Below are 15916 nucleotides of genomic sequence, written 5' to 3'. Positions count from 1 at the left end.
TTGTTTTATGGTGTTAGTAGACTGCGTGTCGTTAGCTGCCGCGTTGTCGCTGTAGTACGAGAGAGGCTCGGGAGCGCGCACAGGGCTGAATCCGACATGGAGTCCCCACATTAAAAGCAGAATAGTGGCTGATGCAAGCAATGGAGAAAACAAGCGGGTGCTTCATTTCTAAGTGAGTTTTGAGCCCATTGACAATAAGACAATGAAAATTTGATTTATTTCAATGAAAAGTGACTATACAGTATATGATGCATTTAGTAACTGATTATGTTTTGGTACACTGTATCCCTACAAAATTATTTTTAATAGATTTTGACAAATTACTGTATTAGCCATTGTTTATCACTTATTATTCTTTTCACTAAACACCACACAGTTGAAAGTAATAACTAAGGCCAGCTCAGTTCACAGCAGACTGAAGATACTGCAGTAGTACAGTGTACAGTGTTAGATAGTCAGTATGTGTGACTGTTTCATACTTGGCCACAGCAGTGAAGGCCAGCTCTACGTTGACTCCTGTCTTGGCACTCGTCTCCATGAAAGGAACTGAATACTCCTGAAGACGTGAAGAGGGGCAAACAACAGTGAACAGAGTAAACCACATCAGTTATGGTCGTACAGCAGTGCGTAAAAAACTCACTCTGGCCAGCCTCTCTCCTTCATCTCTCCTGATCGCTCTTTCACTGCTCATGTCAGCCTGACAGAGAGATACAGGGCAGTATGGTTAGAATAGGACCATTGTGAATTCAGATTCAATGAACTGCACTTAAGCTATTCATATAGTACAAAGGTAGTTTAGAGGAATTAAGCTACTGTTATATAGTGGCATTCTATAAATTCTATTTTGCATGTGAATATTTAAATATTTTAAACAAAATATGAACCACATGGAGTCTTCTGAACAACATTAATTACACTGAACAAAATTATAAACGTAACACTTTTGTTTTTGCCTCATTAATAATGAGCTGAATTCAAAGATCTAAAACTTTCTCTATGCACACAAAAGGCCTATTTCCTCAAATATTGTTCACAAATCTGTCACAATCAGTGTTAGTGAGCACTTCTCCTTTGCCAAGATAATCCATCCACCTCAAAGGCGTGGCATACCAAGATGCTGATCAGACAGCATGGGTATTGCACAGGTGTGCCTTAGGCTGGCCATAATAAAAGGCCATTCCATAAAAGGAATCACACCAGGTAATTTTAAGTGGAGGCCTATGTAGCAACTAATTGTAGCAATAATAAAGCCTTTCCCCCCCACCTGCTGAGCTTCTCAGAGCATTCCCTCTCACCTTGTTTCCCAGCAACATGATGACTACATCGCTCTGTGCATACTCATGGACCTCTGTTAACCATGCCTGCAACAAGAAAGACATATAGATACATAAATACACAGACAGTCCAACAAAACACACAGAAAGTGTGTTTGCATTATTCTAAAACTTGGAAAGCAGGGTAATTCTAATGACACATATATCCACTCTTATGTGCATGTGTGCCAACTGTATTGATAGCTGATCCACAGAGGTCATTGTACGCTCTCTTTGACTTTAAGAATTATTTGTTAAAGGCAGTTCCTGACCCACTCATTACCATATATTTCCAGGCGGTAGACATATCCCAGACTTACCCTTATGTTGTCAAAGGAGGTTTTGCTGGTGATGTCATACAGCAGGAGCAAAGCTTTAGAGATAGAATAAAAAAAAAAAAAGATTGATGAACACATAATTCTATTGCTGCACATCTGTCAGCAGTAAATTTTGTGGAAAAAAGTAGTAGTCAGATGTAGATTATGGTGTATAGTTGCCTCACCATGTGCATCTCTGTAATAGGCATGTGTCACACTTCTAAACCTTTCCTGCCCAGCTGTGTCCCAAATCTGAAACAGAAAAGTAAGAACAAAAACTGCCACTTGCCCAATTCTAGTTTTCAGTTACAGCACTTGCCCAGGAGGAAACCAGCCTGCGCTCTAAAAATAGATTGCTATTGTGAAATAACATCAACTTTTCAGTGGAACTGATTTACTTACTGACCTGTAGTTTGACCTTTACATCATCAACAGTCACCACTTTATTCTGAGAGAAGCAGACACAGATTTTATTCCGCTGTTAGAATGGGCACTGGCTATACAGATTAAAGAATGATTAAAGGAATAATTTGTTCAAATTACAAAAAAACCCCACTATCTTTTAAGATTTCTGCCTCCACCACTCCAATATGGTGAAAAATTCAACAACAGCATAGAATCAGTGTTACTAATTTAAGGGTCTCTCTGGCAACTGAGTGCTTAGCACTGTTGCCTCACAGCAAGAAGGATTTGGGTTCAAACCTCGGTTGCCCCAGAGTGGAGTTTGCATTCTCTCTGGGTGCTCCGGCTTCCTCTCACTGTCCAAAGACATGTGGACTAGGTTGATTGGTGACCCTAAATTGTCCTTAGGTGTGATCTTGAGTGGTTGGTGCCCTGCCCAGGGTGTACCCCGCCTTTTGCCCGATGTCATTGGCTTCTGCCCCCGCGACCCTGTACGTAGGAGAAGCGGTTGGCAACTGTTTTGTTCGGACCTACTGTTACTATATAACAATAATGATGATTATTTGATAAAAGCTATATGATAAGTATTTTAGTTTGTTAGATTAAAATGGAAAAACTGTCAAAAAATCAATTAATTTCAATGGAATTGCCACAATTAGTGAATTTGCTTGCAGTGGTGAAGAGAGTATAAACTGCTCCACAAAAGATGCATGTTTTTTTGACGTAACAACTCCGTCTCCAGTGCTGGTCGTAGCCATCGGAGCGAGGGGTATTGTGGGCGTGGCCATGCGGTCGATGCTAACCTATGATTAGTAAGTCAAACCCACCAATAGAAACTCTTATTTTGACCATTTTTGACTCGCAAAATGGTTTGACCTGCAAAACTTTCTGACTCGCAAGGAAAAGTTTTTGACTTGCAATCAAAGAGGACAAATTAGCAATTAAAACTTTCTGTGACACAAAAAATTGCAAACGTGATTTTTGACTGCAATACAAAAAATATGCTCTCAAAACTGTGTTTTTGCTTGCATTAAAAAGACACAAAAATACCTTCATAGCTCGCCCAGAACGTTGTTGTGAGTTTGCTTGGAGCTAGCATTAACAGTTGGCATGCATGTTAGATGTTAGATTGACAGCTACGGTTGTTCACCAACTTGTCTTTATTGTACTTCCTCAAGCTTCTAATGATTTGTTATTTAGCCATGATATTATATATCATATATTCTATATGGCTAACTTGATAACTACTAAATGCTAGGATAATGTTTAAGATGTCAATTAAAACCAAGCGGGAAGCCTCCTGATCTGGGGCGAGTTCAATCTCAAAATGTTTTGCACCAGTTTGGATTGAAGATTGACATTTTTGGATTGAACGACATATTTCCTTGCAACGTTGGGCAACGTTGGGCGTGTCTCAGGTGTTACCCAATCAGCTGCAAATTTGTAAACACAACAGTGTTAAAAAGGCAGGAAAATTCAGTGCGCTTGCGTACACAGCAGGGTGTTCAGGGAACCACCGTTTCCGTTGAAAAAAACATTTTGCTACGTTTTGTCTGCACTAAACTCAGCCCTGATGTGAACGAGGAAGTCCCTGAAACATGCATTCTATTGAACGGCCACCAGGGGGCGACTCTTCTGGTTCCAAAAATAAGTACGGCTCCATTAGAAATAATGGTAAAATAAGGCTACTTCTCTTATTTTCCTGATAAGTTTGTGGTCTCAATCACTAGTTTCAGGTCTTCTTCAATGCAAAATGATGTTCATTTAGTAAATTATGGTACAATTTATTTTAAAATAGAGTATAAATACCTTCTCTCAGGCCTGATGACATACAAGACTAGACACACATTAATACAATGGGCCTTTGCAAGTGGACTGCAACTCTGAAGGCTGTGAAGGTCATCATGTGACACAGGACACCAACTTGTGTTGATGTTAACCAACTGTGTGATTGTATCATGCACATACAATGTTTCGCTAATATCAAGACGATGTCTTATTGATCAGTGTCACATTTCAGTCTAACTACTTTAGAAGTGTTATAGGGTAGAATACACTATTGATTATGTGTGGATGTGGAGATATAGAAAACCCACAAGAGAAGGAGCGAGACAGGATATATCAGCAAATGTAGGGAGTTTGAGGAGTCTGCTCCTGGGACCAGCTCGGATACCCACGTATTTGTATTTGCACCTGTTTGAAAGGATCACTAAACTTGAGTTGATTTGAGTTTTACTGTAGTCTCTGTTGTCTCTAAAGGACCACAATTCATCTAAGTTACAGTTACAAACAAGAGTATAAAGTGTGAGAGTGAGGGCCCGTTAGGCCTCTGGCCCGGTCTGAGTGTTTTTCCTCCCACACTGGCTTTTTAGCGAGGATGCATGGATGAACTTTGCTTTCTGGTGTGACCAGGCCTTAAGGCATGTAGAGGAAGTGGTCTTACTCGTTATTAGCCACTGATGTAAGATATCTGAGAGATTCCGAGAGAGCAAAGGGGGATATGTTTGATACTGAGAATCTCTCGCAAAGGTGAATTGTTTGGTTTGCTGTTTTGGACTGTGGAAGAAACGTGAACGTTGCCATCCGCCATTTTACATCTAAAATGAAATCTACATCAAGAGAAGAGAGGGCTTGCCGGTGTCAGAAAAGGCCTATCAACAAGGAGGGCTACTATCACCGCCAGACTTGTTGGAGGTTGTTGTGCTGTGGGTTTGTAGAACCTGTTCCCCTCTGCGGGCATACATACAGACTTAAAGTGGCAGCCTCTCATGAGCTACTGTGCTGGTGCACAACCAAGTAGTTTATTTCCCAAGCATGCATTGTTTTCTGGTAATACTAGATCATTATATTCTTGTCATAGATAATTGGTTGGCTGGGATGGTCAACCTGTCTAACTTTTTTTTTAAGGACTTTTAGGCACTAGGGAATCAAACTGGGTCTTCAGTGAATTATACAGGATACAGGGATGTTGCAGTAGATTCTTTTGCAATTCATTCCAAACATTTGCCTCCATTTGATAGGGGTGGAGGCAGAAATCTCAAGAACTGGGTCAATGAAACCGAAACTATCTGCATGACTAAATATCACAAGACGTAAGTGATAAATAGAATATTTTTTTTGTGATTTGGGTGAACTGAAACTTAAATGTGTGAATGCTCCTACATGAAAGAGTTACACACAAATAAATTGAACACACACACACACACACACCGTGAATCCAATGCCCACTGTAGCAGAGAAGGAGCCGGGGATGAACTTTCCCTGATCGAATTGCACCAACAGGGACGTCTTTCCCACTCCACTGTCTCCGACCAGGATTGTCTGCAGGAAAACAGCCAGGTTCAGTTATCAATCAATCAATCAATCAAACTGTATTGGAATCACAATCAGCCGTTCAAATCTCATTCTAGCTAAACCCTCACAGTCATTTTATAATTTTGAATTGTGAGTCAGCATCTGCGTCACAGTGGACATTTCTGTCTCCAAGCAGCACAAACAACATTATCTTTTACAAGAGCTTGGCAGTGTACTGCTATTACAGTGTGACTCACAAGCTGGAGGAGATAACCTTCAAGACAATTAAATTAATGAAAGGCAGCATTCAGAAGCATCCAAGTTAGTCACCACGGCCATCAGTCAATACTTCATCTTCCATAGCCCTGTCTTTCATTTGTAGCCCACTTAGAAAAGTCACACCGAGGAACCCACTCCCCCCCCCCCCCCCCCCCCCCCCCCCCCCCCCCCCCCCCCCCCCCCCCCCCCCCCCCCCCCCGGGTTCAATTCCCACTGTGACACATTCACCACTGTGTCCCTGAGCAAGACACATAGATGCTCCAGAGGCGTGCGACCTCTGACATATTATTAAATGAAATGTTAATTAATTATTATTAATATATGACAATTGTATGTCGCCTTGGATGAAAGCATCGGCTAAAAGAATAAAATGTAAATTTAGAAATGGTCTTGACCAACTCACTAAATGTTGACCCTGTGACTGGCATTCAGAAGAGGTCTTAACATGGTGAGTAGTGAGCCTGTCACAAACGTTCATCCCTACTGACAGAGAAGAACATCCATATTGGATGATTCTGCAAAGCCCTAAAATCTTTTAAATGCCCATGTTTGCTTGTTTTGGTTGTTTGTTTTTTCATTTCTCATTTTCTACATTATCAGCACACGGCATCTACAATATGGGTACATTTTATGAAATATTGTCATTATGGCAAATAAACTATGGTTTGGGTATGGTTTAGGTTAGGCAACTAAAACACTTTGGGTTGGAGGTTCATTCTTGATTCTGGAAAGAAAGTTGGTCCTGATTATAATAAGTAGTCTTACCCAAATGTGAGCAGTGAGCCTGTCACAAACTTCCATAGATGTTCAAAAGTGGTTTGAAAAGATGTTAGAATTGTGACCCCATTCCGTCATGATGATTCATCCTCAAAAGTGGTCTTGTAGAGATGTCAAAATTTTGATGAAAATTGAATGTCAACAGACGTGGATCTTGAATTTCAATTAAATGTCAAATATGGGCACCCTGGTGTGGCCAAGGGGTTAAGGCGCTGACCATGAACCACAACGACATGGTTCACATCCAGCCGGGTCATTTCTCTACCGTTGGCTATCTATGTAGGTAAGCAAGGTAACCAAGAAAGTCAGAAGTGAAGGGTAATGTAATCATCAGTTAAACCAAGCAAGGATTCACCTGTAAGTTTTTGCCAACATTCTTTAAAGGCTGTAAGAGGTAAAAGGGGGAAGAAAGGAAAGGATTAGAGCTGAGAAGCAGGAGCTGCTTTCTGAACATAGTTACATGTTTTAGAGCCTCCCTTTGATCTCAGCATTTAGAGGGATTTTAGAAACGCTCCGAAATGTGTCATATCTCAGTTGTGGATAAATTATGAATACTGCCTCAGTGATCATCCACTGAATTTTCATACCAACATACTCAGCTGTGCCAATAACTTCAGTAAGTTATTCTCTCTGTTGAGAAAAAGTCAGTGCAGCAATTGAAAGAAGAGTTATTTTTAATGTTTAGTCAGTGAAAAGGAAGAGTTCTATGATGTTTAAGGCTGATAGATAGATAGTGAGGAGCAGCACAGGAAGTGGGAGCAGGTAGTTAATGTTATCTTATCTTGTTTGTGATTTAACTGTTAACATCAATATATTAATGACGCCTTCCTTTCAGCCTCATCTGTACATAGTGTACGGTGCTAATTAGCAGATTTTAGCATTAACATGCTACGATAATTGAATCGTTCCCTCGTAAGCATATGCAGCTTACAATGATAACAGTGGCAGATTTACCATGAAAATTCATGGATATTTTTGAAACAATGTTGTTCAACGTACAACGTTGTTCATAATTCAGAGGTAACTAGACTCTAATGTTAACATTTTTAGCATTTTTAGCCAGCATTTATTCATTTTGGTGGCAAATGACAACTGTCATCAGGTGATAGACTGCAGCTAGCTAGCTAATTTAGCTAACGCCAGCTTCATGAGTAGGCTGAAAACGCTGATCTTTTCCTTTTTCCAAATGACTTTTTGGGGGTCTTGTACTTAATGGCAAGCTACAAACATCATAATGTTCCAGGCAAAAGTGGAAAGTAGAAACTGCTTTGTTGTTGTCCTAGTATGAAGTATAAATATAGCTATGATGAGGGAAAATGTAAAATCTGACGGTTGCTTTGTTCTGACATTATCTAACATTAGTTGTTTTTTTTAACAGTTGACTAAGGGATATTTTCCACGGCTATAATAGGAGAAAATTTCAAAATGATGAATCCCTTAAAAATGGGTCAAAGTTTCAGAACGGCAAATACAGAGGGGCTTTGACTAACATGCAGATCATAACACAATCCTACAGCTGCATTATTATTTAATCTGATCCTCCTGTGTTGTAATGGCATCTGCTTCCTGTTTTCAAGACACCACTGCGAGGAACATCCTGGAATACCTGTATGTGTGTATGTGAAGACACAACCAATTGCGTTGCAGAGTTACACATACATGCGTGTGTGTACGTGATGGTGCACCCTGGTATTTCCAAATAGCGTACGGCTGATGATGAAGATGTATGTGTGTTTGCGGAGGGAGAGGGCTAGGACGCTGTTTCTGTGGTAACAGAGGTTAATGGGAAGTGAGCCTGTCTCATAAAACCCCACTGGAGACTGGAGGCAATTAGAGGAAAGCACCGCAAATGCTCGAGAATTAGACATGGATGATGTGGATGATGTTTAGAGTGTTTTGTGCATAGAGAATAATAAAGAAAGAGAGAATTAGATTGTTTTCATCCTCAAGGCTCATAAGCAATCTGTTAAGTGCCCAAGAATTTCCTTTCTTCTAGTTGTTTTTACCAAGAAAATTCTGAGAGAGCGTCCATTGAGGCCATCATGGTGATAAACATGAACTGTGGAAGTCCTTTTACTGTATGGGAAGATGGACCAACAGTTTGAGGGAATGGAAAGAATTTGGAGTCATGGGGTTCTGCTGAACTTCTCTGCCTAAGCTATTTGGAAAACATCACTTTAATCTTCCTGGAGAATATGAAATCTGTTACACACAGGCTAGAATGTAATCTAGTTTGACAGTTTTCATATTGCCACTAATTTAGACTGTTGGATACGCCATGCAGCTGGGATTTGAAACCACCGCACAGTAGCAGGTTTCTGTAGCTTCCGATATTAAAAGTCCATCTGATGGCTGACGCAAACTTACAGTCTTGGCAATGTGTGTGCCTCTATGTGTTTGAAAGACACACTTGTGAATTCTTATATTATTAAAATAAATGCATATCAGTATAAACCAATGTATTTATGGATCACAATCAGTGCCTTAGAAATACTTTCAAAGTCATTTGTAATGTGAACATAATGACCAATGAAGTAGAATGAGCCGCTGTTTTTTTATTTAGTTACTATATAGTACTCAAATAAGCTCACAAAAGTAGTCAGTTAAGACAAGTCTAGTGAAATTTTAAACCACGAAAAGACCAAAACCAACAATGAATTGTTCTGCTTAAATACAGTGTGTCCAAAGCCTGCTATAGCTTATTCCTCAGTGCCTTAGAGCCACATGGTTGTCCAAAAACTGTTGAATACTAAATACCTGTAAGCTGATAAAATGCTGGTCCAGTGGATTGCATCCAATGCTAGTTAGCAGTCTTAAGCTTCCTTGTCTTTGTATTGAGAGAGAGGGAGTTATTAAAGATAAAAGCATTACTTTTGTTTGTATATTTGTTTTGGCCACTTAGGGGCACACGTTTGACATATGGCTTCATAAAGTTGTTATGGCTAATGGCAACCTTACCTGTTTACACATCCATCAGATCAGTGTCTGATCACCTGATAAATGTAAGTCCAAAATTCACTGTCTTTTAGCTCTATTCTGGCTTCTACCAACTCCTGAGAGTAATATCTGACTCCTTAGCTGCTAAATGCTCCGCTCTGTTCACTCACTGTGTCTGTCTGCTGTTTGGTGCTGAGCAGGCAGCTGCAATTTTAATCACAGAAAACAGCTGCCTGCTGCTGGTGGAACAAAGAGTGCTGGGAGCGGTGAGACTAAACCAAAGCAATGGGCTGAAAGACGCGAAAAATCTTTGTAGAGCTGAGCAGAACTACAGAGTTGGGTGGTAATTCTTTGCAGTTTTATCTTTCTGAGTGATATTTCTCTTATATTAGCTTCTCTGCACTAGCAGTATAGATTTATAAATCCTTCTGCTCACCTACAAAGCCTCAGGCACAATCATATCTTAAAGAGCTCATACGCTACTAGAACTCTGGGCTCCCAGAATGAAGGGTTACTCATAGAGTCTCTAAAAGTAGAATAGGAGTTTCCGTCTGTCGCTTTCTGCATCTGTTTCTGATGTAGAGTCTGGATCTGTGGTTACGGGGCACCTACAGCCCCCATGTTCCTGCTTGTTGCCCGTTGCTACAATTATTATTATGAGTCCTATTATTATTATTATTATTATTATTATTATTATTATTATTATTGCCATAACCATTACTGTTCCTTTACATCTCTCTTGTGGAACTTGCATGTGCTCTCTCCTCCCAAACCGGTCAAGGCAGATGGCCGCCCACCCTGAGTACAGGATCTGCTTGAGGTTTCTGTTAAAGGGGACTTTTTTCTTGCCACTGCCAACAACCAAATCGTACAAGATATTTAATTGCATCACAAGATCAACGTTGCATTGATTTTTATAAAAATGTCTGAGTGGAGCACAATTTCACATGGTGACCATGGCCCCTGTTTTATTATGCAGTCATGATCCCTCAGGTGAAAACGCGTGAGATGGAGTGAAAGAAAAGCTCTACGTTTAGAGACAATGTAAAAGATAGCACCAAAAGCAAAACAGCCTCAGAGTGACAGAGGACTAATAGGAGAGAGATAGGGCAAAATGGACAGATTGACCTGCTCATGCCTGCCTGAAATTACTCTTTGTGATTTTTGAAAGAACAGCTTGTGTTGCTTTGCAAAGCACCTGCTCCTCTCACAATACAAGTCTTATACATGCACTCACACAAACCCTGCTTCCAAGGCAATTAAAGGTGGCTTGTCAAAGTGCATAATGGTTACATTAGAGTAACCCAGTTCATGTCTTATTGGACCATTAGCTTTTGGCAAAACACAGTTCTCACTAAATTCACACTAATTACATTATGTCGCTTAGCAGCAGCCCTAAGGAGAGAAATCCTTCTTCAAAAGTATTACTTCACAGTAAGTGCAATGACATTATAGCAGATTGTGTGAGTGTAGATTACAAGACCAGTGATCATTTTTTTGTTGGCGTGTTGTACAACACCATGAGAGAAATGAGAAATTAACTAAATATCACGTTCACTTTTGGAAAGACATGAAATTATAAACCTCTCAGCTTGCCGGTGCACTAATTTCTCACAGCGAGCGATGTTTAGAAAGAAAGTAGGGCATTGCAAACTAAAGGCCAAAAACATTATTAAATAAACGCCTTGACTGATACAGCTCCCTCACTCTGAACTGGAGGCTGTTCCTGCGATACAGCTTGATAATATAAAGTGACATTTCATGAAGCCCAAAGGGAGTTTCTCTTTTCTCTTTATTCCTTTGTTCTTGTTCAGCTGTCAAACACTCCACTCTGTTCACCAGCTAGCTGCTAACTGTGTCCGCCTGCTGTTTGGTGCTGGGTTTTTAGTGCCTTTTCTATGAAAAAAGCTGCCTGCTGCGGCTGAAAACAAGGTTGACGAGAGCGGTGAGAGTGAATTAAAACAGTAAGGTTACGCAAACCAAAACAATGAGCTGAAAGATGCTAAACGCTCCATAGAGCTGAGGAGACTTGCAGAGTCTGGTGATAGTTGACTGTTTGTTGCTAACAATAGCAAACCCAGCAAAATAATTAATTATTTCTACTTAGGAGCTGAACACATCCTCCACCTCTGCATCACTCATATTACTGCAATCTAAATGTTGTTGAGGTTTTATCTGCATCACATTCTTCATTCAATTAATGGAATTGGCTCAGGTGTCATCATGTCAGCTAAGAAAGTAACATGATCATATTTTTAAAATCCTACTTATTACTGACAAGGCTTTACATGAGTACATCACCATTAACACCTTTCTGTCTGCACTCCGAGCTGCCAAAGGCCTCTACAATCTGCTGGGTTCAGCCTTTTGGCTGTTCCAGAGTCTGTGATGCATTTTTTTTTTGTAATGACACCTCAGCTTTGCAACTGTGGTATTGAGTCTGCTGGAACTGTTTCATGCGTTTAAAGCCCGTCTTAAAAAACGTTTTATAGGCTCGTCTTCTTGTTGGACCACCAGACAGTTCTGTTACATTACCACCAGATGTATTGTTTATTTTCTAGTAGTTACCTTCTGAATGATTTCACTTGTTTTATGCTGATGTTGTTTTTTATATTGGCGATTGTACTTTCATGCAATGACTTATTATTATGGTAATTAAAGATGGTTTGCACTTTGGCAATCATCACTAGAATTTAGAGAAACTCTGTTATGGAACATGTTTAAACGTTTACAGATGCCACATGAGGTGTTGCCCTAGTGAATCTATTACTGTACCTGCTGTCAGGCCAATGTAGACCATTTGTCCTCTATGTAATTGCTCACTTAAAACAGAAGTCTTGTCCAGAAGTGGATATTATTTGAGCAAATTGACAGGGAGATGCAATCTAGCTCACCCCAGTCTTCAGAGACAATATTTACATAACCCAGTTCGTGTGGTAATAATGACATGCACACATCTACAGGGGGTCTTGCTCAAGAGGATGCCGGCAGAGAGTGGCCTCTCTTTAAAGCCTTATTCCACCCTGAAGCAGCAAGAAGCAGGGGACTCATATAAGAGAAGAGCACTCTTAAAATCTGACTGTTCGTTAGAGAAGGAAGTAGGCTATGTCTTTTGGGCGGATTGGACACGCAACAAGTGCCAAAAAGTGAAGATCAGCACCATGGAGAGCGCACAAGCAGTCCAGCACGTAGGCGGACGCGGCGGGAGGCACGGGGTTTTAGAGACATTTTAGAAAGTCCAATAAATAACTGTATAAATAACAGAAAGAGGGAGACTAAGTAAATACATATTAAAGAAAGAGGACACATTTGAAGTAATTTAGAAACTCTCCTAGCAATGTTTAAAATTTGAGTTTGTGGCACTAGAACGAACAGATTCCTGGATTTAAAACCTATTTTTCGATTGTATGTCGCCATACCTTGTGCAGTAATTCCTCATCATAAGTCGGAGCTGGTGGAGTCTTTGCCTGGCTGTCGGTGGTCTCTCTGGATTCGTAGCCGCTGTCGGGATGGATCTCCGGGTAAGCCGTGGTGTAGTGCGCCGAGATCGGCTCCATCGACTCCATCCGCTCCATCCTGTTGGCCTGCATGCGCACTTTTACAACGGAGCACTCTGGTGAGGAGAATAAAAGATGACAAACCACGCAAGCCTCTCTCTCTCTCTCTCTCAGCTTTCTCCTCTGAGCGCTCCACGCTCCTCGACAAGCTCCTCCCTCGAAGTGAATCACAGTCTGCGGGCATCTGCCTACATCACTTCACATTTAAAAGGCACGTCGTGATCGTTCACCCACATCGCGCCGAATCCGTTACAAAGGTGGGGCGGGAGGGAGAGATGATGAGACTGAGCAGCCATTGTGAGGACGAAGACGATGTGAAGGGTGTTGGATGGGAGCTTGTGTGGATGAGGGGAGGGGGTATGAGGCAAATAGCGGGTGAGGATGATTCGGTGAATGGGAGGATGAGGAGGATGCGTGAGGATGAGGCTGAATTCAAGTGGCGCTGTGCATCAGAGCTGTTATTGTAAAGTATTTTAGGTTGAGTCCAGTCATTTCACAAGTCTTATTATTGCAAGTGAGTTGAAGTTTTCCAGCTCTTTGAATGCAAATTGTTGCCAATTTTCAACAGTAATAGCCTGTCTGTCTTTATTGGTACCTTTTCAACTTCCTCACTCCACATGTGTGGCACCCTTTTGTTCAGCAGAAACTCAGCTGTAAGTTTTGTAAATTTGTTAACTTAAGTAGAAACCCAAAAAGCAGGAAACATGACCAAAGCAAATCAAATCTTTACTGATAATCACTCAGAAATATCACTATAGAACAGTTTCACTTTTTATACACACAAATACAGCAAAGTATAATACAGTCTATTAAAGTGGTTTTTTGAGCCTTTTTCATTTAAGGTCTTTTATTTGCTGTCATTACTAATATGTTGTCAGGTGGTGCGACCAGCTAAAATATTGATTTAAACTGATAAATAATAGGTTAAAGCGAACATGTGGTTTAAAAGAATGATGATCCTGGATACTGTATTGAAAACGTTAATTTGTATTTTTGTATAATTATTTTTCCATCAATAAATGTAAAATTGGATGCTAAAGATACTAAATACATGGCCTCTAGAATGCAATAATCTTAGATACATAAAATACAAATACAAAATACAAGCACAAAATAATAATTTGTTTAGCCTACATGCTAGGGAATACTTGCCAATGCTATAACTTAGAATAAATAGTAGGAAAATATATATATGTTGTTACAAATATTTGGTTGCGCCACCTGACATTTTTTGGGCTGTGAAGTAAAAAAAATGTTTAAAAAATTTATTTAAACACTTTTTGTAACAAATAAAACTTGTTTATACACATTGTTCCAATTTCAAAAATATCCATTTTGAAAAGACTTACATTTTTAGAAGCTTGATATGTCATAGACCCCTTTTGCATACTATTGAAGATAACTGAAAATATTAAGAATTCAAAGTTTTAAAAAATGTCTTTCAATAAAATGTTTCTGGGTCTACATACATAAATGATATACTGTGTGATAATCCCACATCGGCATCTTCTCAGCTTGTCTCTACATGATAAATGAATAAAGTTATGTTACTGTTAATAAAACATGATCAGTGTATTCATGGATTAATACTCAGTTACTCAGGTCTGAGTCAGTCATTTGCCACTGAAAGTGTGTCTATCGAAACTGATCACACACCCTGAATATGTGAGAAACAGCTCTCATGCAAGTCTACACTTTGTATCTATAGATTTTAGTGATTTGTTACTGTATCAATTTTAAAAGGCCTAAAAGGTCAATTTTGCATATGTCTCCAGAGAGAATTTGCAAAAGAGTGAACTTTGCAGAGCCTTTTCCTTCGTTTTAATTTTTTTCTGCTGACAGCTCAACCACTCTCCTGACATGGGGTTAATATTTACCTGGTGTTTAGTGTGTCATTCTATACAGACACTAGGTCTGTCTAATGTTTCAGAAGTTTCAACAAGTCAGGGTGAAAAAAAACAAAGAGTCAGTTGTTTTCCTCCAGCTACTATGCAAAGGTCAGATTTTTAAAGCTGTAGATAATGTGTGTTTAGATCGGGTAAACTGATTGACAAGAGAGATTCCTGTGATGGCACCAGAGCTGCTGACTGTCATCGTGGCTTTAGGTGAGAACATACTTTTAGTTTATTTCTCTTCATTCTCAACATGCATCTGACATGTTAAACTGGTGTAAAGTGAGGAATATATATATATATATATATATATATATATATATATATATATATATATATATATATATATATATATCTCTTTTCTCAATTGGCTGACCACCCTTAGCGTTACATATACACATTGTCATTTACCAAATAAATGACTTACAGTACAGGATGATAACGCACAACGCAGTGCAGTAATGTGTTGGTAGAGTATTAAAAGGTGTTATTCTGGAAATTATTTCTTATGAGGCTACTCTTCCCCTACTGTCATTATATCCTGTAACATGTACAGTCCACCTGCACCCTGCTACACTGTAAAAAAAAAAAAAATTATATATATGTTTATTCCTTTTTATTTCACAGATTTTTCCTGTATTTTTGAAATACATGAAAATTTCAAGAAATTACAAAAATTGTGAATCTCTAAAGTAAAATAATATGAAAAACCTGTAGCTGTGAATAACCATAACATTTCTGCTACCTTAAGGAAACTTTTTGGGTTTTTCAAGTAAACAAACTTACAATACATACAGGAATTTATTATTATATTTCTTTTCTTATTTAAAAGAAAAAAGGGTTAAATTTAAGTTTAATACTGTAAAAACATTTCTTAAACTTGGTACAATTAGTAACAGTTAACCGTAAGAAAAAACATTTGTTCTGTAACTTGACATCTGGTTAATTGACAAATATCTCCTTTAAGTATGGATATTTGGAAAATAAAAACATTGAATAAATGTTATTTTAATCAGTATATAGTGTCTACAAGTATTGTTAAACTGTCGAAAACACAGTTTTGATCATTGAAAACAGCCATAATTACTGTAATTTCACAGCTTTTGACTTTAATTATAATTCTTAGATTACAAGTTAGATTAACATAG

General features: G+C 39.2%; 1 protein-coding gene across 1 annotated transcript in view; it reads right to left on the bottom strand.

Moving 5' to 3' along the window:
* The window catches only part of LOC123982738 (ras-related protein Rab-37-like), a 31948-nt gene that overhangs the window by 4516 nt on the left and 11516 nt on the right, over window positions 1-15916 (bottom strand). The window contains exons 2-9 of the mRNA XM_046068536.1: window positions 12739-12932; window positions 5243-5353; window positions 2037-2078; window positions 1816-1882; window positions 1634-1686; window positions 1296-1361; window positions 641-697; window positions 480-556 (exon numbers count right to left, since the gene is read on the bottom strand). Of these exons, the coding sequence (XP_045924492.1) occupies window positions 480-556; window positions 641-697; window positions 1296-1361; window positions 1634-1686; window positions 1816-1882; window positions 2037-2078; window positions 5243-5353; window positions 12739-12932 (667 nt within the window). The remainder of the gene's footprint in view (window positions 1-479; window positions 557-640; window positions 698-1295; window positions 1362-1633; window positions 1687-1815; window positions 1883-2036; window positions 2079-5242; window positions 5354-12738; window positions 12933-15916) is intronic.

The sequence above is a fragment of the Micropterus dolomieu genome, linkage group LG14 (assembly GCF_021292245.1).
Source record: "Micropterus dolomieu isolate WLL.071019.BEF.003 ecotype Adirondacks linkage group LG14, ASM2129224v1, whole genome shotgun sequence".
NCBI classification, from domain to species: Eukaryota; Metazoa; Chordata; class Actinopteri; order Centrarchiformes; family Centrarchidae; genus Micropterus; species Micropterus dolomieu.
Note: the sequence above shows the minus strand (reverse complement) of the source record. Positions and strands in the feature narration are given on the sequence as shown.